The sequence below is a fragment of the Echinops telfairi genome, unplaced genomic scaffold (assembly GCF_000313985.2).
Source record: "Echinops telfairi isolate 266 unplaced genomic scaffold, ASM31398v2 ScPeMD7_2573;HRSCAF=3158, whole genome shotgun sequence".
Taxonomy (NCBI): Eukaryota; Metazoa; Chordata; class Mammalia; order Afrosoricida; family Tenrecidae; genus Echinops; species Echinops telfairi.
The window spans coordinates 10995152-11022084 of NW_022106471.1; the positions used below are offsets into that span (position 1 = coordinate 10995152).

The 26933-nt window shown below is 41.9% G+C and overlaps 1 protein-coding gene across 1 annotated transcript in view; it reads right to left on the reverse strand.

Moving 5' to 3' along the window:
• Positions 1-26432, reverse strand: part of REL (REL proto-oncogene, NF-kB subunit) — a 39343-nt gene extending 12911 nt beyond the window's left edge. Inside the window, exons 1-4 of the mRNA XM_045294092.1 lie at positions 26315-26432; positions 17449-17591; positions 14187-14335; positions 6060-6151 (exon numbers count right to left, since the gene is read on the reverse strand). Of these exons, the coding sequence (XP_045150027.1) occupies positions 6060-6151; positions 14187-14335; positions 17449-17591; positions 26315-26432 (502 nt within the window). The remainder of the gene's footprint in view (positions 1-6059; positions 6152-14186; positions 14336-17448; positions 17592-26314) is intronic.
• Between the last annotated feature and the right edge of the window lie 501 nt (positions 26433-26933).

Consider the following 26933-nt stretch of genomic DNA (forward strand, 5'->3'; position numbering starts at 1 on the left):
AACCCTTGATAATTTATAAATTATTATTATTTTGTTATTTTTTACACTGGCGGACGTCTCCCTTCACCCACTTTTCTGATAAAACTTAATTCACTGCCATCAAATTGATTCTGACTCACAGCGACTCTGTAAGACATCCCATGAAGGTTTTTGAGGCTATAAATCTCTATGGGAACAAGAATCCTCACATTACTACATATGATTGAAATAAAATAAGGGAAAATACCCTGTGTATGAACTAACAATTTTAAAAGCTAGTTTTGCAAATTTCTGCTATTTACAAAGTCTAAGTTAGACTAATTTTATTCATAGGAAAGTAGTAGTAAGAAGTAACAAATTTAAGTGCTTATGCTCTTTAGGCAAAAAGATCAAGTGTCCTATGTGTCTATTATTAATTTATTCATCCTTTGAACATTTCTTAGTGAGCATCTCTTATGTGCCAGATACAAAACTAAGTGTCAGACACAGCTATGAAAAGTCAGGGCCAGCTATCACTGACATTAACGTCAGGATACGAAATAGGTATGTACACAAAATACAAGTATGTAATGCAGTATGAAAATGGTATAATGGGAGTGTGTTCCAGGAATATTAAGTATTTAAAAAGGGCTCAAATTCCTTCTGGCTAGAGAAATAACTCACTCCATGGGGTAGGCTCCGAGTCACAGCAACCCTAGAGAAAAAAGGCTGAACACACTAATTTGATAGCAGCGAAGAACAAATGGGTAATGAATACTGCAAGAACCTTTTCCCCACTTCTTGCCTTAAACTAGAGTGCACTGGTGAGACTATATTAGAGACTGCTTGTCGTATTATACTTCATTCCCCTACCGAGTACCCCCAGCAGCATTCCAAAAACACATTGTACTCTCCTAACAACATAGCGATATCCTCTGCATTTGGAAAGATAGTAGCTAATAAAACTTGACAAACTCTTTACTGTCAGAATTTAAAATCGTGTTTAGACATTCTGTGGAGTTTAATCATGGTATAGTATTAAAATTTCAAATATATCATTGTTTAAATACATAGCTGGGGGGAAAAATGATTTTAAAAATTCCATGCTTTTTCATAAGAGTCCTCTATGAAATCACCTGCCACTCGTGTTCTACCTACATGGATTCTGTTAACATTGGATCCAGGAGCCTTCGATGACATTCCTTGGTCAATTTAGACTTTGGTGCACACTAGGCAATTTGTACAATACTTAAAGGAAGCCTCTAGTTGAAACAAGCCATTAGATTACTGTAGATGCCCATTTGTAAGAGACAGTTAGAAAGAACTAATGGCAACAGAGACAGGTAAAGACTGGCCTGAACACCCTAGATCAGGGGTGGGGTGGTGTTCCCACATAGTGTGGCTGTTGAGCCATGTGAAGCTCTTTTGGTACGTACAGGTGGCTCTGAAGATTCAGATAATGGTGACTTCCTTAGTTTGTAAAAATATATTTATGGCTCTTGGATAATTTTTAAATTGTTGTTGGGGACAGGAATGGTTCTTCAGTCTCAAAAGTTTGCCAACCCCTGACCTAGATGATGCTAAATAATCCCGTGCAAAGGAAAAATGTTTAGTATTCTTTGAACTTTTACATGGCACTTGTTCTTCTGAGGGCTCACGATGAGATACACCCACTCCTCACTTTTTGACACAGTTAGGCTCCAAACACCAGGTTGCTATGTGAAAATTGGCACCATGTTAAGTGAGGGTCCTAACTCTGGTGCTGGTGTCCCCTTTCCCACCCAGCATGGAGCCCACAGGGGTGGAGGCTGGTAGTGGTGGTGGGCTGGGGTTGCCCTGCAACCTCCCGAGCAGCAGGTACCCACCATCGCCTGAACATGTTCCAGGCCTCCACGTGAAGCCCACTATCTCACTAGTTCACCTTCCCACCCCAGTGGACCTCAGGGAGTAGCTCCCGGGGTTGCAGCCCGTGGAAGCTGGTCACCTGGACCCAGTGGAGGCTGTGACGGTGGCAGAGAGCCTCTTTGGAAGAGACTTTGGAGCCTCCGCAACTGACTCCTAGAACTAGGCTCCCCACTGCCTGTGTGCACCTCCTCCCTGGTGGTTCATCTGTTGCACCCCCTTCTCTGACCTGAGGGAGACGGCCCAAGCAGTCTCGTTCCCTCACAAACCTATTCCTCTTCTGGTTCCTCATTCGTGCACAAAGCAGTAGCTTAGATTTTTTTTTACAACTGTTGTAGATGTTAGATAATAAATGTTAGATATTGTGGTAAATAATAAGATAGTCCTTAAGTGAGGAGTAGATCTAGTATCAGCCTACAGGGCAGAACTCAAAGGACTTAGTCTGCTAAACATTTTCAATCCCATTGTTATATATATATATATAAAATAACCTTAACTCGTTGACAGTTTCGTATACATAGATACTTAACTTAGAGGACAATCAACTGCCTAAGAACAAGAGACCAGCTGGTCTTGTTTTCTCTTATACGAGTCTCTTGTTCTTAGGCAGTTGATTGTCCTCTAAGTATATATGTACAAGAAACCGGCAATGAGTTCAGGTTATGTTAATCCATTTTCAGTGTTTTGAGGGCTTTTGTAAGGGGCAGATTTTGTTTTGTTTACTATTAGAAATGAGGAAGATAATAAACACACAGGATGATTAGTATTTCTATTATAAAAACTGTATCAGCAGGTCTACTCTAAAGCTACTGACTTTATAAGCTGTCCACCACCCCTGACCCTTCCACACTTTCCCCTTAGCACTCCTCACAGTCTAATCCCCACTTGCACGGCTGCTGAGTGAATTCCGAGCAGATCCTCCCTCTAAGCCAGAACAGGGCTGTTTCTGAGGGTTGCCAAGACTGTAGATCTTCACGGGAGCAGACAGTGCCTCATCTTTCACCCAAGGAGCAGCTGGTGGGTTTGATACACCCACCATGTGACCAGCAGTCCGACACTCACCCGACAGTGCCACAGGGCACCTTTTGTCAAAGATACAATATATTTATGTATTCAGTGTGTTCCCTGTTGGTCTCTCTCCATTAGAATGTAAACACTTCCAAGGCCCAGGCTTTTGTTTTGCTTCTGTAAATAAAGATTACAGCTGTGGAATCCGTGCGGCAGGTTTACTCTGTCCTATAGCCGCTATGTGTTGAAATTGACTTGAAGGCACTCGATGGGGTTGGGTTTGTAGTTAATACAAATACACTGTTTGGTGCCAAAGTGAAATGTAAACAAGATTCCATCATAGACACTGTCCATTTAACGAGTATGAAATTAATCTCAGAAGACAATATAAGAACTGAAATAATCCAATAGATGTCATCAAGCTTTTCATGATAAATTACTGAGTGGCCAAATTAGGAGGACATTCCTGTGGGCTTAAGAGCACTGAGAAGGCTTTTAACACATTTCTGGTATGGAAAGGAACTTGAATGTTTTTGATACAAGCAAGTACTAACAAGGCATTCATTCATTCATTTATTCATTCAGGTATTCTTTCAAAACATTGTAAGTAAGCCTGTATATGTGGCAAACCGAGGAGCCCTGGTGGCATAGTGGTCACTCGTTGGGCTGCTAACCACATGGTCTTCAGTTCAAAACCACTGTGGGAAAAGAAACACAAGGCTTTTTACTCACATATAGAGTTACGGTCCTGTCTTAGGGGGTCTCCCTGAGTCAGAATGGACTTGACAGCAGGGAGTTAGGCTGTGTGCCAGGCACTGGGCATGGAGATGAACAGAAGGCAGTCTCTGCCTCCAGGGCCTCACTACTTAGTGCCGGAGAAACATGAAAACATAATTCTAGGTCGCCATATTAGACATAAGTACAAGCACTTTGTGAAACGGGAAGGAATGAATGGCTACCTGTGGAAAGGTCAGGAAGGCTGAATAGGAGAGGCGACCCTGCACAGGAAGAACTCATCAGGAAGACCAGGACGCTCCACACATGGGAAGTGCACGTCTCCGAGCACAGTGGCAAGAAAGAAGTGGCTTTTCCAACACTGCAAATAGTTCAGACAGCGCGCGCACACACACACTCAGCATCAGGAGGAGAGGTGGGGAGCTCGGGAGAGGATGAGCTGGAGATGAGGCTGAGTGGAAACCAGGGTCAGACGATGAAGTCCCTGGATGCTCTACTGAAAAAGGTGAGCTAGCACACAGACCCTACAGGACAGAGTAGGGTTTCCCAGGCTGTCAAGGTTTACGAGAGGAGGAGATCGTTTCCGCTTTCTCTGAGGAGAGGCTAATGGAATCCAACTGCTGACCTAGGCTTAGTAGCCCAACGTGTAACGCCTTATGCCACCAGGGCTCCAAAAATAGAGCTCACAGGACATTTACACAGGGCAGGGTCTTATGTGTGCATGAACTGAGCTGAGAAATAGACTGTTCGTCGGTCACAGAAGTGGAGAATTACTGATCTAAGCTGCTTAATCAAGTGCAGAAGCTTAGTGCTTGACTAATACAATCGTGGCAGTGTGACCTGGAACCTACAGCTGTAACAAATACTAAGGGATTCGTGAAACAAAGCCAAACTAAACTCACTGCCATCAGGTAGATGCTGACTCATAGGGGCAGGGTAGAACTACGGGTCCTTGTGAGTTTTCGAGACTGTAACTCCTTCTGGAAGTAGAAAGCCCCGTCTTTCTCCTGAGGACCTGCCGGTGGTTTCTAACTGCTGACTTTGCGGTAAGCAGCCCAATGTGCAACTGTAGGGATCCCCTAGTGATTCGGATGTACATTTAAATTGAGAACTACGCTGAGAATAATCTGGAGCCAGTGGGGGGATGATAAGCAGCACTCAGAAATGATCAGATTGGTTTTAGAATGATCTTTGGAGTCTATAAAGCTGGAGTCTGTGAAGCACAGAGGCAGGACCACACATTCAGTGGTTATTAGGGTTCCACCCCTGAACTGGCAGGGAAGAGGGTGAAGCCGACTGCAGGGTGGGCCAGGATAGGTGAGCAAAGCAACTGAGGTGATTTCACAAGGACTGGTGGAAGGGAAGACAGGAGGGATGGACTGAAGCTACAGGTGGATGAATGAATTTGCATGCAGGCCTGTTCCGTTTTTAAAACGAACAGGAAGCTACTGAACGTTTTTCATCGCAGTAATATGTTAACGCCCTGTCCATAGAGGAGTGCCCTGCTGTGGTCAGCTATGATCGTTACTATCCATTATTGAGAAGCTGGCTCTGACTGGTGACGACCCCAGTGTGCAGCAGAGAACTGCTCCCACAGGGCTTGCAAGGCCGTGACTTTTTGGAAGCAGCAACTCAGGCCTTTCTGCCTGGGCACCTCCAGGTAGAGTGAAATGGTCAGCCTCTTGGCTGGTAGCCAGTATGTGACCATCTGTATACGCAGGGGCTTTTGAGAATGAATAATTTTCTTGGTAAGGAAAAAAAAAAATTGAGAGCAAGTGGGAGATATTACAATTCAAATTGTGAGATTAGTTTCCAAGTCAGGGAGACAGCAAATGGGTTAGGAGAAGGAATGAGTTAAAAACAACAACAACAAACAAACCCCCAAACAATACCAAACTACCAATCAACAAACAAACAGTCAGAAGGATCAAGTGGCAGGCTCATCCAGACAGCACACACCATGGGGACACATCCCGCACTTTGGAGCCAGGTTACCCGCAGTTCAAACCCTTGCTCTCCCACTCCACGAGTCGGAGGACTTCCTAGGACTCGCCTTTCCTCATTTGTAACATGGAGACAGTAACAGTGTCTACACTTCATAAGCTGTTATAAAGATCCAATGATGTAAAATATGTAACACATTTACCATGGATGTTAATATATGCTACATATTTTGTTGTTAATATGCCTAAAAAAGCTTCCAGTTGGCCCATAAACCTCTTCTTTTCACAGCCTGTCCCTGTGGAGTCAGGAGTCCCAGGGTTAAATTCCATCCAGCTGATGACCCCAGTCCCCCAGTGTATGAAAAGAGGACTGGGCTCCACCGGGTTTTCAACAGGTAGTGTTTTTGCAAGTAGGTTGTCAGCTCTTTCTTTCGGGTGTTTCTGGGTGGACGCAAACCTCCAGCCTGTGGGGCGCTCCATCTAAACAACAGTTGGCTGTAGTAAGATGCTTACCGTTGAAAGGATTGATCCCTGCTCTTCTTCGTGAAATAACAGCTTCTTTGACTTCTTTCTTCTTTACACATCGAATACCCAAATTTTGAAAACTAGATGGGTAAAAATGAAACATTTACAGGTGCTTTATATGTAAATATAAAATATGAAAATAAATAAATGCAAAATATGAAAAGAAAAACAATTTATAAATTATCAATGGTTCATGGGGGTGGGAGGAGGGGAGGGGAAAACAAGAGGAGCTGATACCAAGGGCTCAAATAGAAAGCAAATGTTTTGAGAATGATGATGGCAACAAATGTACAAATGTGCTTGACATAATGGATGGATAGATGGATTTTGGTAAGAGTTGTATGAGTCCCAATAAAATGATTTATTTATTAAAAAAAAAGATTTATAGCTCGGGGAACCCTCTGTGCTTGAAGGGTCAACAGCAGCTGGAACTGACCCGATGGCAGTAGATAAGAGCCTTGTAGAATAATGGGTTAAGTTTGGGTGCTAACCCTAAGATTAGGGTTCAAACCCACCCAGTGGCTCTGTGGGAGAAAAACCATGGTGATCCATACAAATGACACCGAGGAAATCCCATGGCACAGTTCTACTGTCTCACAAGGTCACTATGAGTTGGCATTGACTTGATGGCACGCAACAATAACAAACAGTATGTCTATATCAAATACAAGAGAGTAGGTGGAGATTCATAAGAAGCAACAAAGAGCTACATAAACTTATTCAACTCCCAAATTCATACTCAAATCAATAACATCTGATTGGGTTGAGCTGCAAGACTGTAGGTGTATTTTGTTAGGTCCATAGAGTGTTGTCTACATTAAAAAAAAGTATATAGGTTGCCAACATTTAAAAAGTAGGTGATTGAATCGAAGCATCTGATTTCTGGCTCCTCCTGAACATCTGACAGGAGTGGCAACACTGGGTTCCGACAGAACAGAAACAACTGCCAGGAGCTCAGCACCTGCTGCTCCCTTATGCAGGGCTCCTCTGGGGGCTCCGAGTCCACGGCCGGCTCATGCCCGCCTGGCCCCTGGACACTGGTTTTTGCCCTGACTGATTTCACGACTAGTTGCAGTGGAATATGATACAGTTTCTACCATATTATATGAACTTATAATCACTCATTATAAGAAAGCATTGAAACATATCTTTGTAAATTGACAAAGTTTTATTACTAACTAATACTCAAACATTTCAACATGTCTTTGATGGAAAACTTCTTAATAGCTACACATATTACTAATTTACATATGTGTAGTACAGATCATGGGGGGGATCCCCCACCCCCACCAGTCATACTAGTTCCCACATGGAAAAACCATGACATCATTAAGTTGGGTGGGTGTGAATAAGAAAGCAAAACTCAATTATAAACACATTGCTGCCTGTTTCAACTTCAGAGGGCCATTTCTGTGGCCTTCTCCATGGTCACGCTAAGGCTCGGGTTTAAACTCTTCATTCATCCAATTTAGGATTTTGCTAGCATCTAGAACAGCTTTGACACTCCCCTCCTCTGCCTCGCCAATAGTTAAAACATAAACCTTGGCTCGCCAATCCTTACTTGAAATCCTAAAACTGTAATACTCTTCCTCAAAAGTGCTCCCCACTTCTTTGGAAAAACTCTTAGCTTGGTTCACTTCTTTTTTCTCTGGCAAAAAGGCTTTAAAGAATTCTTCATTTTAATATTTTATATACTATTTGATTTTGCTTTATTCGCATTATCACTTTTCCCAAACTAATTGAAGTAAAGAGCATTTCAGAAATTCTGACATGAGAAATCAAGGTGCACAGAGATTAAGTGACTTGTTCAAAAACAACTTTCAAGGGGCAAAACTTCAAAACAGTATTCAAGGGTCTGAGGCGCCCAAGGAAATCGATTACACAGTCACCAGTTACTGGTTCCTGATTGTTCAACAAGTTTGAGACTTCTGTTATGTACCAAGAACTCTGCACGGCAACAGAGCAGTCCAACCCTGTCTTTTGGTGCTCAGTCTTCAGCAGGGTTGGCGACGATAGCTCATGGACTAAACAGCCTGCCATCTGTTTGGGGGTAAGGAAGGCTTTATTGGTGCCCCAGCACACTTACTTATTTATATGTTGTCTGTGGTTGCCTTTGTTTTACAACAGCAGAAGTAAATAGTTTTGACGGAGGCTGTATGGCCGGCCTGTAGAACCTAAAATAGGACTCCTATGGCCCTTTAAAAAAGTGTGCTGACCTTTGGTCCAGTGAGAAAGGCAGATAATCAATAATCACACAGGCTAATCTGAAGTCATGACAAGTTTTCTGAAGGAGAGATATGTGGTTTTACAGGAAGCTATGAGATGAGAGTTGATCAATTCAGGCTCCAGCAGGAAGCGGTACTTAATAGGAACAGAAGTGAATTAAGTAAAGAGGAGAGAAAACAGATGTCTGGGAAGAAAGAGGGAAGCAAGCAGAGGTCCCAAGAAGGGCACTGTGTGCATGGCAACAACAGGAAGGCAGTGCGACTGCAGTGATGAACCACAGGGAGGCCATGTCACTGGAAGCAGTGCGACTGCAGTGTGCAGGGAGGTCATGACACTGGAAGCAGTGTGACTGCAGTGTGCAGGGAGGCCATGACACTGGAAGTAGTGCGACTGCAGTGTGCAGTGATGAACCACAGGGAGGCCATGTCACTGGAAGCAGTATGACTGCAGTGATGAACCACAGGGAGACCATGACACGAGAAGCAGTGTGACTGCAGTGTGCAGTGATGAACCACAGGGAGGCCATGTCACTGGAAGCAGTGTGACTGCAGTGTGCAGGGAGGCCATGTCACTGGAAGCAGTGTGACTGCAGTGTGCAGAGAGGCCATGACACTGGAAACAGTGCGACTGCAGTGTGCAGTGATGAACCACAGGGAGGCCATGTCACTTGAAGCAGTGCGACTGCAGTGTGCAGGGAGGCCATGACACTGGAAGCAGTGTGATTACAGTATGCAGGGAGGCCATGTCACTGGAAGCAGTGCAACTGAAGTGCGCAGTGATGAACCACATGGAGGCCATGTCACTGGAAGCAGTGCGACTGCAGTGTGCAGGGATGAACCACAGGGAGGCCAAGTCACTGGAAGCAGTGCGACTGCAGTATGCAGGGAGGCCATGACACTGAAAGCAGTATGACTGCAGTGATGAGCCACAGGGAGACCATGACACTGGAAGGCAGTGCGACTAGCAGGGAGGCCATGACACTGGAAGGCAGTGCGACTGCAGTGTGCAGTGATGAACCACAGGGAGTCCATGGCACTGCAAACAGTGTGACTACAGTGATGAACTACAGGGAGTCCATGACACTGGAAGGCAGTGTGACTGCAGTGTGCAGTGATGAACCACAAGGAGGCCATGACACTGCAAGCAGTGTGGCTTCAGTGATGAACCACAGGGAAGCCATGACATGGGAAGCAATGTGACTGCAGTGATGAGCCACAGGGATCCTATGACACTGGAAGACAGTGTGGGCCTTGCAAGCCAATGTAATGCTGCTGCCTTTATTCCAAAAGCCACATAAAGTCATTAAAATGTTTTCAGTTGGGGTAGGACAATTTGTATTTGAAATAATCACTCTGGCTTAAATGGAAGACAGATTGAAGAAGTGGCATGAAGCTCCAAGACTAACAGTTAGGAGGCTAGTCCAGCAGCCTCCTGATTCAGGAGGGCTGTTGATCACCAGCAGGAGTGGACAAATTCTAGAGTCCTTCCAGAGGTAGCTGACCATGGGTCAGTGTGTCTGGTTGTACAGGGGTGTCGAGGATCGGTCAGTATGGAGCTTTGATAGTAACCACTAAGATCAGGAACCTGCACTGGAAAGAGGCCAGTGTGGTGCAGAGGTCAGATGAGAGTTTGGAGCATATTCGTTGTCAGGTGCTTTCGCGACACCTAAGAGCGTATGTCCAGAAAGCAATTAGGAGAAACACAATTCGCACCAGAAGGAACTAGGTCTCCTCAGGGAAAAAAGGGGCTGGACCAGAAAAATATAAATAAGTTTTGAATACCCTGCTGTGTCAGAAGGGAAGGATGTCAAAGAAATAATGGAGATATGTCAGAGCACACAGTATGAGGGTTTTGCACTGCTCAAATGTGCAATCTGGAAACATCTAAACATTGCCAGTATGGGCTGTAATATATTGAATAATAAAAAAAAAAAGACATCTATGATTCCAAAGTGGTATTTTTAAGAGAAGGGACCACTCTAAAACAGAATGCTGATTGATAAAAAAATTTTTTAAATCATTTTACATCCACCATGAAAAAATAGATTCAGGTAGTCATCGTGAAGTGATATAAAAAAAAAAAAATTGGAAAATAAGACATTCATAATCCCAAAGCCTTCCTTGGCATTAGAAAAGTCTTGCCAAGCAATTAAACTTACTACCACCCAGAATAGAAAATACTGATAGTTTATGTCTCCTCAGGGAGTATTTTGAGGATACAACATTCCTCTCTGTAGATTTCTTGCCCAAATTGTTTAACGTGAATATAATCAGGAGCAACCACTCACACTAATCCATGTCTCGCTCCTCACAACCACCAGTCTAGACACTTCCACCATGTTTTGGGATCATAAAAGACCCCAAAAGGCTACGGAATTGTCTTAAGTAAAGGAGAACCAACAGGCATGACAATACAATGTGTGAGTCTTTGGGAGGAACAGGAGAGACACTTACAAAGGGCATTGGGGAGAAAATCATTGAGGTAGTCCACACACAAATTGAACTGCCTCTAACCAAGGCTGAGGAGAAACAGCTATAAAAGTAGAAAGTAAAACAGGAGAGTTTACCTCACAGAAATCAAGCAATGAGAATGTTTCAACAAGGAAGTGGTCAGTTAGCTCTTGACTGATTAAAGAGATGACCAAATACGGATCAGAGTCACCTACGGTAATGAATCTGAATGGTGGAATTTGGGCTTTACCTGTGCTCTAGAATCCTGCATGTCACCACTAACTCATCTCTCTAGCTGGGCCAGGAACCAGGGGCTTAACCTCTCCTCTCGAGGCGGAGAAAGTGGCTGCCAGAGTCTACAAATTCAGGGTATGTTTACTTCAGGGCAAACCCAAACCAAATCCACAACCCATCAAGTTGATCCCAACTCACTGTGACCCTATATAGAGTTTCTGAGACTGTAAATCTTTCTAGGACCAGGTATTTTCTTTCTGTATGAAAAATTAAAATAGGAGAAACTGAATATTTATTTGGAAGGAAGGAAAGGGTCAACAGTGCAAAATGCTATCAGGACATTAATACAGACAGGGGGAAAAAATTCATACTTTTTACCAAGAGTTACAAGATGTTATGTATTAAATTTTTTGTCCCCCAAATATGTGTTGTGCACCTTAATGACCATACCTGTGGTTCCAATGAGCTGCTGCTAAGAAGAAAGACACTGCTGCCACCAGGGTGTATAGCCTAAGAAGCCGTGGGCCGTACTATTCTGTGGCGCCACGGTTACTGTAAGTGGGTCAACTCCATGGCCATGGCTCATACCTGTGGCTGTGCTCCCCATGTGGGAAAAGGTTTTCCTTATGAAGTGCATGAGTCAGTTTTAGAGTAGGGACCGTGTGGAGCCAACCTCTTTTAAGGCCCGACATGAAAAGAGCACGCAGAGGTGGAAGACAGATGCCACCCACATGAAGATAACCAGAAACAAGGGATAAAGGTGACAAGATCAAGGGCTTTCCCCCAGGGCAGAGAGGAAGTGAGAGCCTACCTCTGGAAACTTCTACCTATATTTGATTTTAGCCTGCTAAGTGAGCAGCCCTGGTGTGGTGGATTATGTGTTGAGCTAAGAACCACAAGGTCAGCAGTTCAAAACCTTCAGCAGCTACATAGAAGACGGATGAGGCTTTCCACACCCGTGAAGAGTTAGTCTCTGAAACCCACAAGGGCCTTCCTTCCTATATGGCCTTTACGAATCCGATTTCACTTGATGGCCCTGAGTTTTGAGGCCTCCTAATTATGAAAAAGCAATTTTGTTTGCTTGTTTGATTTTTTATTTGTAAGAGAGAAATTTATATCAAAGAGCAATTGTTTTTTTAAAATAAGTGAATATTTAATTCATTTTTTGCTTTTAATACAAAGATCCAACTATCCTTTAAAATTTTTTTTAATAGTTTTATTGTGATACAACTATTATCACAATCCATACATACATCAATTGTGTAAATTATTATTTTGTCCTATCTTGTCCTGTCCAACATCTCCCTTCACCCATTTTTCTGTCGTCCATCCCTCAGGGAGGAGGTGACATGTAGATCCTTGCCATCAGTTCCCTCTTTCCAACCCATTCTCCAACTACTCTCCCAGTATCGCCACTCACACCACAGGTCCTGAAGGGATCATCTGCCCTGGATTCCCTGTGTTTCCAGTTCCTATCTACCACTGTACATCCTCTGGTCTAGCCAGACTTGCAAGGTAGAATTCGGATCATGATAGTAGGAGGCGGAGGAAGCATTTAGGAACTAGAGGAAAGTTGTATTTTTCATCATTGCTATATCGCACCCTGACTGGCTCGCCTCCTCCCTGAGACCCCTCTGCAACAAGGGGATCTCCAGTGGCCTACTAATGGGCTTTGGGTCTCTACTCTGCACTCCCCGCATCATTCACTACGGTAAGATTTTTTTGTTCTGATAGCTGGGCACCATCAGCTTTCTTCACCATATTTGCTTATTCACCCGATTTGTCTTCAGCGGTTGTGTTGGGAAGGTGAGCATCATAGAATGCCAACTTAATAGAAGAAGGTATTCTTGCACTGAGGGAGTACTTGAGTAGAGGCCCAAAGTCCTTCTGCTACCTTAATACTACACCTATAAATATAGGCACATAGGTCTATTTCCCTATCCTCATATATAAATATATTTGCCTATGTACGTGTCTTTATCTAGACCTCTATAAATGCCCTTTGTCTCCCAGCTCAAAGCGCAATTGTTAAGGCCACCCGCTTGTGTTATTTGTTAGAGCAGGTGCTGAGATAAGTTAAGACACACGATATTCTGTTATTTTTCTTATGCTCAGTTTCATCGTCACCTCCAAAGCTACACAGATTCACTATAAGCATGAATGATAAAATAAACGCAAGTTAAAGTATACCTCATAATTTACTCACCCAGAGTCACCCACTATTAATATCTAAGTGTATATATTACCATGTATAGATACAAATTTAAGAAAAAAATAAAATTCTCTCCCGCATGCTGTTTTAAAGCCTACTTTATTTGCCTCACAGACAGGGAATTGTTTTTCAGTATCAGTAGAGACTTCACTGCAGTGGGATCTCTGAGGATACTGGGGGTCCATTGCAGGGACTGCAGAGCAGCTTAGGGAGCCCATCATCCTTGGTTTCTTATTTGGATGCTTTGCTACTACAAGAAGCATAGCAGTGAGCATCATTTTAGCTAAATGTCTGAACACGCTTATTACGTATTTCCTAAGGATCAACGCCTAAAAGTGGAACTGCTGGCTCAAGAGGCAACCATAGTTTTCAGGCTTTTGCAATGTCATTGTTAAAGTGCTCACCAGAAGGACTTCAATGATTGATACTCTGACCAACATGGTGAATGGGCTTTTCTGGGAGCCTCACGAATACAAAGTTACATTTTTGAAAACTCTTCGAAATTTTATGTTAGCCATGGATGAAAAGGTGAGATACAAATTTAGAAAAGTCAGATCGTTCATAAATTATTCAAACGTAGCAGGGAATGACAGCCCGTCACCAGCCTATGTTTACAGAGACCCGAGGGAGCCCTGGGGGCACAGAGGGTTAAGTGGAGCTGCCTAGCACACTGCAGGCCGGGAAAGAGGCCGTCCGCTCCCATAAAGAAGCAGCCTTGGAAGTTCTGTGGAACAGCTCTATTGAGTTGGAACGGGCCCGGGGGTAGTGGGCTTGGATTTAAGGAACAATAAAGAAGCACTCTTGCTATCATTCTAAACTGTGCCTGCTAAATGACAAATGAAAGGGTAGTTCTAATGCAAGCATTAAAAACATGAAAATGTAGACAGTAAACAGGAAAGGATGAGAAATTGGTTTCTTCTGCTAAAAAGCAACGGATGGTCCGAGCATCCTATGCTGATCTGTTCATAAAGATGTCTGTGACGGTGTACTTACAACAAAGGTCTTCGTTCCTGCCCAAACTCTGCTTCGTAGTAGCCATCTCTGCAGTCTTTACCAACGAGATCATGAGGATGAGGCTTATAGGGGTCATTCTTGGTTATTAATGTAATCCTTACTTTTCCTTTTCCATAATAGTTCATAATCTGAAAAAGAGAAAAAATCAAATACTTATATCTAGTAAAACCAACCAGTGCTGAAACCTGTGTAAGGAAAACGAAAACATTTCCCACGAAAACAAGTGGTAGAAAAGTGTTAAAAGTGGAAAACATGGCACTGGAACAAGGCAGACCTTTCGAGTCTCTGTTCTCAGAAGGGTCAAGGACTATATGTATGGACATGCAAATATATGTGCACATATGTAGATACATTTTATATAATATCATTAGCACTAGATAAATAAAGTCCCCTTGACTGCTGAATGCAGCAAGAGGAAACTTTCCAGGAATACAAGTAGGAAAAAATTTACCTCTCAGTTTCTTGGCATATATTTTCAGTCCTAACTTTAATTGGCCAAATCATCTGACTCTCCTACTTTGACTTTAAAACAAGTAAAATTATGCAGAGATTTTATCACAGAACATGAGAAAATACTTGGCTGTCAAGTCACCAAATACCCTCATCCTAGATGCACGCTCATACTCAAAACCTTCAAGTACCGTATATACTCATGTATGAGCAGAGTTTTCAGTACATTTTTAATGCAGTTTTTGTGGTAAAATTAGGTGCCCTGGCTGATATTTGCGTCGGCTTATACTCAAGTACATATGGTATGTATTTAAGCCACAATGGAACTGATAACATACCCAAATGATCATTTTACTAAGTAATATTTCATGTTTGCTAATCAGTAAACATATTCCCAGTGTGCACTGAGCAGTGGGCAGTTTTACACAGCGAGTACGCTTAGAGCACAGGGCGAGAGAGGAGAGGGTACATACCAGAAGAGAAGGCTGCTCTGGGCGTGAGAAGGAGTTAGGTGCTCAGTTTGGAAGCTAGCAAATTTGCAAGACCAAAGCAGGGAAGACAAGGAGGGAGACAGTTAAAGGCTTCCCAGTGTAAGGCACTAACACCTTTAATTTAAACTTCACGTGAACAATAACCCAGAAGTACTCTGCCTTTCTGTGTGAAAGACAAACTAATCTAGAGCTCCAGCTAGCACACTTTCAGGACCCACTAAAACTGTAAGGATACAGGAGAGCTCAGAAATGGTTTAGACTACTTATAAAATAAGCTACATTATGGAGAAGAGTTAAAAATAAATCTTCAAAGGATTGGGAGGATGTTTTCTGATTTACTGATTAGTATTTCCTACATCTTCTCTCAAAAAACTCATTGCCATAGTCAATGCTGATTCAATAGTGACCCTATAGAGCAGGGTAGTAACTGTCCTTGTGAGTTTCCGAGACTATAACTCTCTCCTAGAGGAGAAAGCCTCATCTTTCTCCTGAGCAGCTGGTGGTTTCAAACTGCAGACCTTGTGGTTAGCAGTTCAATGCGCACCACTAGTCACCAGGCAGTCCACCCTGCCCTAGAGGGTCACTATAAGTTAGAATAAAAGGGGGAACTGATCACAAGGATCTACATATAACCCCCTCCCAGGGGGACGGACAGCAGAAAAATGGGTGAAGGGAGACAATAGTAGGTGTAAGACATGAAAATTTTTTTTTATAAATTATCAAGGGTTCATGAGGGAGGGAGGGAGATGGGGGAAAATGAGCTGATATCAAGGGCTCAAGTAGAAAGACGATGTTTTGAAAATGATGATGGCAACATATGTGCAAATGTGCTTGACACAATAGATGTATGTATGTATGGATTGTGATAAGAGCTGTATGAGCCCCCAATAAAATGATTTTAAAAAATAAAATAAGTTGGAATAGACTCCAGAGCAGTTAGTTCCCTACATCTTTGGATTTAAATAAAAGGACTTAGGGGAGGGGAGAGGGGAAAAATGAGGAGCGAATACCAGAGGCTCACGTAGAAAGCAAATGTTTTGAGAATGATGAGGGAAACAAATGTACAAAAGTGCTTGAAACAATGGATGTATGTGATAAGAGTTGTACAAGACCCCAATAAAATGATTTACTTTAAAAAACAAAGAAAAAGAAAATAAATAAAAGGACTTAGATAACAAATTCATACTGTAGCAAAAAATGTGACAAATATTAGAAACTGAAATTCAACATTTAACTTTGTATTGGCTTATTCTGTAATTTAGCAATTTTCTTTTCATTTACTAAAATAAGGTTGGCAAATTCTAGTCCTAAGCTGAGTTAAAATCTGTTGAAGAAAGACTGGAAAAAATTTTCAGAATCTATTCTGCCATTAAAGTTTTTAAAAACTAGATGATAATTTGCCAACTTTATTTTAGTAAATTAAAAGAAAATTGCTAAATTACAGAAAGTGAAAAAATAGTATACAATCATAAATGCAACTGATTCATAATGATGAATATAGCACGTCACCAAATTTATAGTTGGATCTATTTTCAAATGTATGCTAATATGAAGAAACTGTATTTGAAAAGTGATAATATTCAAATCAGTCAGTACAAGATCCACTGCATGGGGCAGACAATTCTATGGAAAGAAGAAAATTATCTCTTTCCTTTTCCATAGCTTCTAGAATAGATGATGTCAATTGATTGACTGCTGTGAAGAATTTTAACTGGGCTCCTGAATCCACATAACAATTCTGCCCCCATGGGGAAGGAAAAAAGCCTTTTTTCCTCACCAGCTCATGCTCTCTGCAGGGCATAATTCGTCCTAGAGCTGCCACTGTGCAGTAAGCACTAGAACTCATTCAGCTTAGGCTTCTTACACAACAATGCACAACACTCAGCGATTTAGGCACCAATCACCGGTGGCTACTGAGCTGGCTGCCCCACCCCACCCGTGCTGCTGTGCCTCAGAGAACTGTAGATTGTCGATGGCTGGTTTTTCAGGAGTAAATCACCAGGCTTTTTTTCTCAAAGGCAGCTCTGGGTGGACTCAAACCGCCCACCTTCCGGTTAGCAGCTAAGTGCGTTCAACCTTTTGCACTGCTAGGGACTTGGATTTCTCTACAGGGGTGAAAAGCTAGCCTTTGTTTCAGGCATGTCCCTGGATGAGAGCTACCTATCTAGTACAGGTCAATTTAAAAAGAGAAAAGATCATGGAGAAGACCTTAAGGGGAAAAAAAGCACCTTTAATGCAACCGCTGTAGCTACAATAGGAAGCAAGTAGGCATGGGAGGCACCCAGGAAAAGGACTATTACCTGGATGGACGGGTATGTTCGGTTGTTGTCTGTGCTGTGCTCCCCAGGAATGCTGCCTGCTGATCGCCCTTCACATTTGTATCTAAATCGCATGCCCCTCTGCCTGGGCTGTTCAATGATCTCTATATATGGGGTATACCCACCTGAAAATTAAAAAAAGGAGAGAGGGAGGTGAGATTAGGATAGCAATAGTAGTGGATTTTAACCATGTTGTTTTCAAGACAGCAGACAAAAAGATTTTCTCTTTCAACATGAAAGGAGGAGGCTGATTTCAGTAACTAACTGATTTTAGTAACTAACTATCCAAGACTGAGCAGAAGACACCCCTTCGTTCATCAACAGTGAGCTTCTGGAGAGTTCTACTGGTTTAATTAGGACTCTCATTGTCCCTTCCTGTCTCTGGCTGATGCCAGCGTGAAGCTCTCAGATAACCACTTCAGAGATACCCATTTCCCACACGAGACCGGCAGGAGGGTTTCCCCCAAGACTTCCCCAGAGAGGCTAAGATAGTACACAGACTCAGACACACAATCTGGAGCTCCCCAACTAAGGAAAATGTCTTTAACTGGGTGGTATTGCTCACTGAAAATGTATTTAAAGGTATGTAAGTCATTTCCATTGGCGTCTTACAGAGTGGACCAAACAAGCCCATAGAGGTCGGGAATTTAGGCTCAAGAGAATTTTCAGTCACATAACCCTTTTTCTAAAGCACACAACACAATAGAAGAAATAATTTCTTTCCTAAAACAAAATCAACCAAAATAGGCACCTTTAGAAAGAACACATCATGGATGAATCTCAAATAATTATGCTAAGTGAAAGAAGTCAGATCAAAGAGAGCACAAGTCATATGCTCCCACCTATATAAAGCTCTGGAATATGCCAATCAAGCTACAATGAGAGAAACCACACTCCTGGCTGCAGGAGTCTGAGAGGGCTAGGAAACTGTGGGCGGTGGATGTATTAATTTTTTTGACGGAGGATTTTAGGGTTGTAGGCAAATGTCAAAGCTTATCAAACTGCACAATGTAGACATGGGCAATTTACTGTACACCAACTCTACCTCAATTAAGCAGTTTAAAACATGAGCGCCTCTGCCCTTTCATCATTCTAACCTTGGAAACAAAAATTCTCTAAAATGCTTTCAAGTAAGGAAATTAACAATGCGTTTTATTTCAAGGGCTTAAAGATACCTCCCATTCAAATAAATACTCCTTTAATCAGTTTAGTGAGTTCTAAATTCCCACACTTGGATTCCACTTCCTTGACTAAGACTTGTCCTCTGGTGGAATGCAAGGCACCTTCAGAGGGGCAAGTACAGCAGACCTGCTCAGCTCATCGCAGGAAAGATCCCCTCTGACTCCCACCTAGCTAGTCTTAACAGGTGAGGCCCTGGAGATGTTAGTCTCTTCCTCTGTAAAATGGAAATAATAGCACATAGTTCATAGAGTTGTTGTTATAAGGATTAGACAATTCTTATCACAGGCTGTCTTAAAAACAGTGACTTCAAGAAGGACCCTGTGGAACAGCGAAGCAACAGAAAACCAATTACTAGACTACAGAAGGGAAGGAAACCATTTCCAAAATTTGACATGTAGGGTTCATACAAGCAAAAGAACAAAGAATGCTTCATTATAGCAGAGGGAAACAGTTAGTGAAGCAGATAGGGGGCAAGGAGGGAACCCATGTAGGGTGTTCGAGGGAAGGGGAACAGTGTGTGCAAAGGTGTGGCAGCAGAGGGATTATTACAGAACCCCCAGGGCACGAAGCGGAAAGACCACTCTGTACAAAGAGAATCAATGGCCAGAGCACACTTGGGTTTGGATATCCTTCTACGGGTGACATGGAATCAATGAGTGTCTGTGAACTGAGGAATCACATGACTAGACAGGCGTTTTAGAGTAAGACTTCTGGGAGCTCTGGCTAGATTGAAGAGAAAAGCGGGATGACCCATTAAGAGGCTACTATAAGAATATGAGGAGGCTTCGAAATGTTCCTGGGACAATTCCATTTTCCACAAAGGTGTTGAAAGTCCCCCAGATGGTATGGATAGGGGTACGTGGACAATGACAGTAACTGGGATGAAGGGTTACTTAGATCAAATAGGCAGTACGGGGTGACTGAGTGTGCATTACAACCCAATGTTTCTACTCTGGGTTACTGAAGAATATACTATTACTTTCGCCTTTAGCTTTATTCTTTTCAGCTCAGATCTCTTATGTTTGAATCTACTGCCTATATGTACATTCAGAAAACAAAGGACCATAAATGCCTACGCATTGGATGCATGGACAATGTGGTATATAAATGCATAAACATTAGAGATTACTAGTGGTTACTAGAGGTGAGGAAATAAAAGACCTTTTTGGTTTTTGCTTAGGGGAAACAGTTTACGTTAATGGTGGTAGAATAATTTGGAAATGAATAAGAACAACAATTAAACAACATGAAAAATATAACCAGTATCAATGAATTGGACTGTAATCAATATCACTGAATTATGCATATAGAAACTGTTGAATTGGGCAGGATTTTCTTGTGTATATTTTCACAATGGAAAAAAAAAGAGGGGGATCAGAGAAAACTTTAACCTAACTGAATTCTTAATATTATTTCAATTTACTGACAAGCAGCAAGCAAGAATTGCAGATGAATATGGCTCATAATAAAAAATTTCACATCTTTATACAGTCTCCCAGGAATATTTAGGGAAAAGTACATTTTCTCTAAATAGTTGATAAAATCAGCATTATCTTTAAAGTTGTCTCTTAAATAATTTATGTGGTTGAACTAAAGGTCAGATAAATCCCTGCCCACTACTTATTTAAAGGTGTCTTGGTAGGAAATTGATATTGAATGACATCATTACTGGTAAGTGGCTAACTTCTGGTGGGGGTAGGGAGGGCAGAGAGGGGAATGAGAAAGGCTCATAGCGAACATTTAAACACTTCACTGGTTACACACACTTCTTGAAACTAGATAATAAAAAAAGTTTACAGATGAACAGATGTTGAAAAGGGTTTTTTTTTATTTTAAAAGATATTAAAGTTGTAAAAATGGCATATTTCTTATAATACCAAGTACTTGGAAAATTCTTGAAATCTATTCTTCCTCATGAAGAAGCTCTTTACGGTTAAAAAGTTTCACAAACAAGTAATAGAACTGATTCTAACAGCCCACATCCCCCCAATTGGAGTTATTCTACCTCTCTTTAAAATTCTACTGATGACAATTATTCCAAGTAACTATAATTTAGGGAAGAGTGTTTTATTTCTTCTTGAAATAGAGCTGTTTCTCTTCTTCAAGCTCCGACTACTGGGGCTTACTCCTCAGTGCCTGTATACAAGTGCCTATCATCTGTTGAGTCAATGGTTGAAATTCTAAAGTTAAAGGTTCGTGTTGAAAAGGTTATTCAAACATTGCCCAGACTTTCCTTATTTGATTCCACTACTTAGAAAACAAGACAAGTGCTATGTGGGTACTGATCTACACCAGCGTACTACACCTTCACACTGTCTTATGCCCCTTCATATTTTGATTTTTCTGTATGTATGGTTTCTAAAAAGCTCCCAGTTGTGATGTCTGCATCATATATCAGTCTAATGCACCCATGACTTTGGAAGTGCCAGCCTTGCTGGAGATAGAAAGTGCTGAAATACCGTCCTCAATGAAGTGGCAAGAGGCTCAAGGTAAGTCTTAGAGTAGTGGGGAAAAATGAGCACTTTTAGCTAAGATGATCTAAATTCTAGCTTTGAAACGCATTAAACGGTCTTCAAACTAGGCTGTTCATGGCATTTTCCTTTAATCAATATTAAAGAAATTAGAACAGCCCTTACATTCCGCAGAGTATTGTAAAGTGCAACTAGAGACCAGAATGATGTTTGAACTATAGAAAACATGTTTTCAAGGAATATATACACTTTTTCCTGTGCACTTAGGCAAAAATTGGCAGTATTTTTTTTAATTGGCAGCATTTTAAAAAACATAGTGACCTGTCTAATAAAGTATGTTTTTAAGATCTGAAAAAAGAAATTGTACTGAAATTTTTAAAAAATAGCTAAAAATGTATCATGAACCTTATGGTTGGAATTAGGAAATGACATTAAGTATGCAGTGAAAAAAAATTAATTCCAGCAATTATAATTAGTTACAACCATTTTAAAGCACTCTTCCAATACATTTATTATTTGATCCTCTTACCAGCTTTAATGTTCATTAGAACACAGTAACAAAAATCCAGATTATTGTCAGCCCATTTTATAGACGATGAAACTAAAGTTCAAGAATGTGATGTGATTTGTTCAAGGTAATTGGTAATAGCACTAATGCTAAAATTAAATGACGTTAGTCTGATTAGTTGTATGATTTCTTGGGATTTCAGAATCCTAGTAGTCAGTAACTGGTTGTCATCATGGTGACCTCATGTGTGTCTGAGCAGGACTGTGTTTTCACGGATGATTTTTTTCAGAGATCAACTGCCAGGAGGTGCCTCTGGATGGACTGGAACCTCTAACCTTCTTTCCCATTAGCAGCCTATGGCATTAACCGTTTGTACCAAGTGGGACTCCTGGAGCCTTAAGGGTATTTGATATTATGTGCTTAGTGTCTCTAGAGGCACCTGTTTCCTAGAGGTCTGAGTTCCAAACAGTTCCATTAAGGAAGTAAGGAAACTACTCTATATGGGGGAATGCATCGTCTCATTTGTTCCTCATAACAAACCTGCGCAGTAGATATTATCCTGTGAGCTTTTTTAACGGCACTGAGACCCTACATCACAGAATAGCAGAAAGGGAATAAAAACCAACCCAGATCAACCATGGGCTAAGGTCTTAGTTAATTCTAATTACAGCAGACTAACTGAATCTGGTTTTAAGAAAGAAACTTAAACCCCCAAGCCCACTGTCATCAAGTCAATTCTAGCCTATGGGGATACGACCATAGACTTTCTGAAACAGTCAATCTTTAAGGGAGCAGAAAAACTCATCATTCTGCCTCAGAGTGGTGAGGTTGAACTTGGAGTTAGCAAGCCAACACATAACCTACAGCGCCACCAAGGCTCCTTAAGAAGGAACCCTGGTAGAAAAGTTTCAGAAAGTCTGACTGATACATGCACCATGAGGTAATCAATAAAAGATGTAAAGGGTTTTGGCAGAATAGAGAGGGGAAATGATCAGGCCCTGAAAAAGCCCTGTCAGGGTGAAAGCAACTATCTATAGGGTGAAAGCGACTATTGTACTTCAGTAACAATAGAGGGCATACTCAAATCGTCATTCTTTAAGACTGCCAGTTTTAAAAAATACAAAATATCCAGAAATATGAATTTCAGCTAAACAACAAATATTTGGGACTATGTGCCCTAAAAGATTATTTGTCATTTATCTGAAATGTAAATGGAGCTAGCTGTCCTGTTTTCTTTGGTCAACCTACTCTTGATTTCCCAGCAGCTTGACAAGAGTATGAACATAAAGCCCAGACACAGCTTAGATGTAGGCGCCAGGAAGCGTGCGAGGTCACATGCCTACAAAGACCATCGTTTTTTAGAAAATACAGACGAGAGGCGGTTGGAACAAAAAGAAATTCGGAGTCTCCTAAGCTGTATTTGAGAAGGACATCACACATGCCCAAGATGTTCCTAATTATGATTAATGTGATTCCTCCCTAGTCATTTCATCCACTCTATGTCTATCCTATGTAGCTATAATTCTTCTATACTGCTGTTATCTCAACTTTTACACATTTTGTATTTCTGAAACAATACTCATATTTACACATGCAGTCTTTTCCCTAAAAAAATAATTTGCTTTAGCTATGCATTCAGTCCTTTCAGCTGTTATTAAAGATAAGATACATCCTGTCTGCACCTATTTTTTTCTCTCCTTACTAAAGAGAAAGAACAGATCTCATGAAATTCACACTACAAAGAGTTGTTAAGTAATGTGGTTTACAAAGATAATTTCTTCATGTACTTCCTACTATTATGTGACTTGGCAGAATTACACTAAAGAAAAATGTGAATAAAACAGTAAATCATCTAATGTTGAAAACATATATTACTAAAGACAGTACTAATTATTAATAAGTGGAGCTATGATCCATAGAAGGACACCTAGCTCTTTTTACTGCAACAATGGCAAGTTTTGAATTCAAACATAAAATAACTCATTTTACTTGCATTAATTAAAACAGAATCATAAATACACAAGAGTAATGATTGTCTAACTATAGATACCTTAGGCTGATTTGGGAACAATTTTCTCCACAATGCCTATTCTAATTAGACTGGAATCAAGATTAAACAAAAAGAAGCAAATTTACAAAGCTCTCAATTAATCGGATGATCAATCTGAATAATATTTAAAATCACGTTATGTCGTAAAAATCCCAGTACTCCATTTTTCTCATGGGACTTATATATATTTGCTTATTAGCTTATGATCTATGTTACTTTTATGTAGATGATATGTTCAACTATATACTCTGTGTCTATTTACATATGACATCCGATGAGAAATGAAGAAATGGTCTTAAAAGTCTGGTCATTAATAAAAATACTTTTTGAGGTCTTAGTAATACCCTACTGCCAACAGAATCTAAAGCAGGCAATGAGAAACAAATTGAGACCATTTTTCTTTTGTAACAACTGATTAAGGGGCACACACACAAACTTAAAAAAAAATTGCATAGCAGTGCTCAAATAAATGGATTGCATTTCAAATAACTTGTGTTTTCAGGAGGCCCATTTTAAAGCAATTCTTGTGAAAAGGGTAAGAAAGATAATCACTCTTCAACTTTCAAACTTTTAAAATTTCACATTTCTTTCAATTTTATTCCTTCAATTTAGAGGACCTTTAGTCCTCAAAATAACAAAAGATTAGGTGCCATTAAACCAATTTCAGCGGTATATTTTAAAATCATGTGGATCTTAAAATACTCTATATAGAACATTTTTTTCTCTTTCAAAAGATTGCAAAGTAAGAATTAGATTACAATCTACTCAAGCAGCAAATTAATAAGGTCTGATGTAATTGCCAAGAGGCTAACCTTTTTTTGGGGGGGACACACACATAATTTACATATCATACAATTCGAGAGTTCAATCATATCAAGAGTGTACAATCATTACCACATCAATTTTAGAAGCACCCCCTCCCATGGTTAAATCGCCTTTAAAATGAGTTGTGCAATCACAATCAGTTCTAGTGCTCCCTCCCCACTCCATTTTTTAATTCCTGAATTTCCCCTGCATCCCCTATCAACACTTTTATCAGTTATTATCCCTATGCATCCATTCTTCTTGTGCTTCACAAACTGGGCAACCCAACAGAAACAATAAAAAACAAAATAGAAATAAGGTGGTAAGGATAAAATAATAATAAAGACAAAAATACAAATAATGAGTAAGAAAGAAAAGACCCCCATCAACATTCCAAAAGCCAGGGAAGAAGTTTCTGTCATGAAACAAGTAAGAGATACTTGCACCCAGAACAAATTCAGGTCAGGGTCTATAGGGAGGTCAACTGGCCCCGTATCAAGTTCGATCCAGCATAATCGAGTTTACAAGAGTTTCTGCCTAATAGTAATGTTGTTTGAGACTACTGCCTATGGATGGAGCAGATCTGCCAGCGGCTCAGTCTGACTAGATACTCTGCAGATAGGTTTTGGGCTCCCACTGTCCTGCACAGCATTCTACAAACTGGGTGTACATAATTTTAGTTCTCACACATTTCCCTTCGTCATATTCTAATTTTGTAATTGTCATCTTTGAACCACACAAGCTGGTGTGCTTCTGAGTGGACATAGTTGACTCCTCACTTCGATGGCTGCTTGTTTGAATACAACCCTTTAAGACCCCAGACACTATTCTGAATAAGGACCAGGCACCATCTATTTTCTTCACCACACGTTTTTTTTTAAACATTTACTGCTCGCCATTTTCTCCACTTCCAGAAAACATCTTTCTGATAGCCACTAAGTGAACCAAGTATTTAAAAATCATTTTTGCAGTTTTTAATCTAAATAGCTTTCAATGTATGACCTTAGAAGATTATCTGAACGACTGGGGTCACTTTAGTGGGTAAAGGGAAAGTTGAAATTATAAAACTATATTTGTAGTCTCACAAGAAAACCACAAAGACAAACTGAAATCAAATGTCATACGAAACACCCCTATTTCCTTTTCAGCCTTCTGTAGTAGAAAAGGCATTGTTCTCTTCAACCCTTTTAAAAGATCCTGTATGCGTTCAACTTCCTCTTTACTACAGATCAGCCTCCACTGAAGGTCACTGAACCTGAGGAGGGTGGGGGTTCAGCCCAAACACAACCCCCTCAGGCTTCCAAGACAGCATCCAACAGCTCTTAGGCCACCCTGCCTTCGTTCGGGCTGCACCGCCAGCCTGGAAAACGCCTCCATCCACTTTTCCAAAACCCTGGGAAAGGCCCAGTGCAAACGGGTCTCGAGCCCCCTGCAGCTGGGCTGTTCCTCCCCAGCACCGCGCTGTTGCTCAGGCAGCACTTTCGCTGCCGTGGAGTCGATGCCCACTCGGAGGGACCCTGGTAAGGCAGGGTAGAACTGCCCTGTGAGTTTCCAAGATTCTGTTCATGGGAGTAGAAAGCCCCGTTTTTCTCCCGTGGAGCAGCTGGTTTCGAACTGCTGACCTAGCAGATCGCAGCCCAACGCACAACCACTTAGCACCTGAAAATGAACGTTTACGTTGTTTTCATTTCTAGCCACGGCTTTCAAAAGCACCATCGCTCTACCCAACCCCTTCTTCCAACAGAAGAAAAAAACTGAACTAGCAAGTGTGCACTTTATTTCGCCCCCCAAAGCATCCCCCACCTTTGTTAGAGCAACACCTCCAGGCCCGACCTGCGGAAAGGCCACAGGCGACGCCGACAGCCGCGCCGAGTTCAGGACCGCCGTCCGCGCAAAGGGCGCTCGCCTCTCGGCGCCGCACGGCTTCGCCGGCGCCCCGAAGGTTCCTCATTCCGCTTCTAAAACCCCAAACCACCAGCTCGATACAAATCCGCTTTAAAGTCCACCTCGGGCTGACGTTTAATCTTTAAAATCAAGCCGTTGGGAATTTCTTAAGGTTCCTGTGATGATAATGGGATCAAATTACAGAGCTGGGCTTTGATTTCGCACGCACACCCCGAGCCGGGTAGCAGCTCTGAGGGGCTGACAATTTGCCAGAGCCTGCGATCTTAGACAAGGGGCCACTGCCAAACCTCTGCCCACCCAGGGGCGCGCCCTCCGCCCCACCGCGACCCCCACTCGGAGTCCCCGCGCCGACACTCACCCGACGCCATGGCAGGGAGCGCTCGTCGCGCGCACCGCGCCGCCCCACAGGTAGCTCCGCGCGTCCCGGCCGGCGCCGCCTCAGCCAGCGAGCGCCTCAGCCAGTCAGCCGGTCGCGGGGCCTCTGCCGGCGGGACCCCCAGCACCCCTGACCACTCCCGGGGCCTCCTCCCCCTTCCCGCCCTCCTCT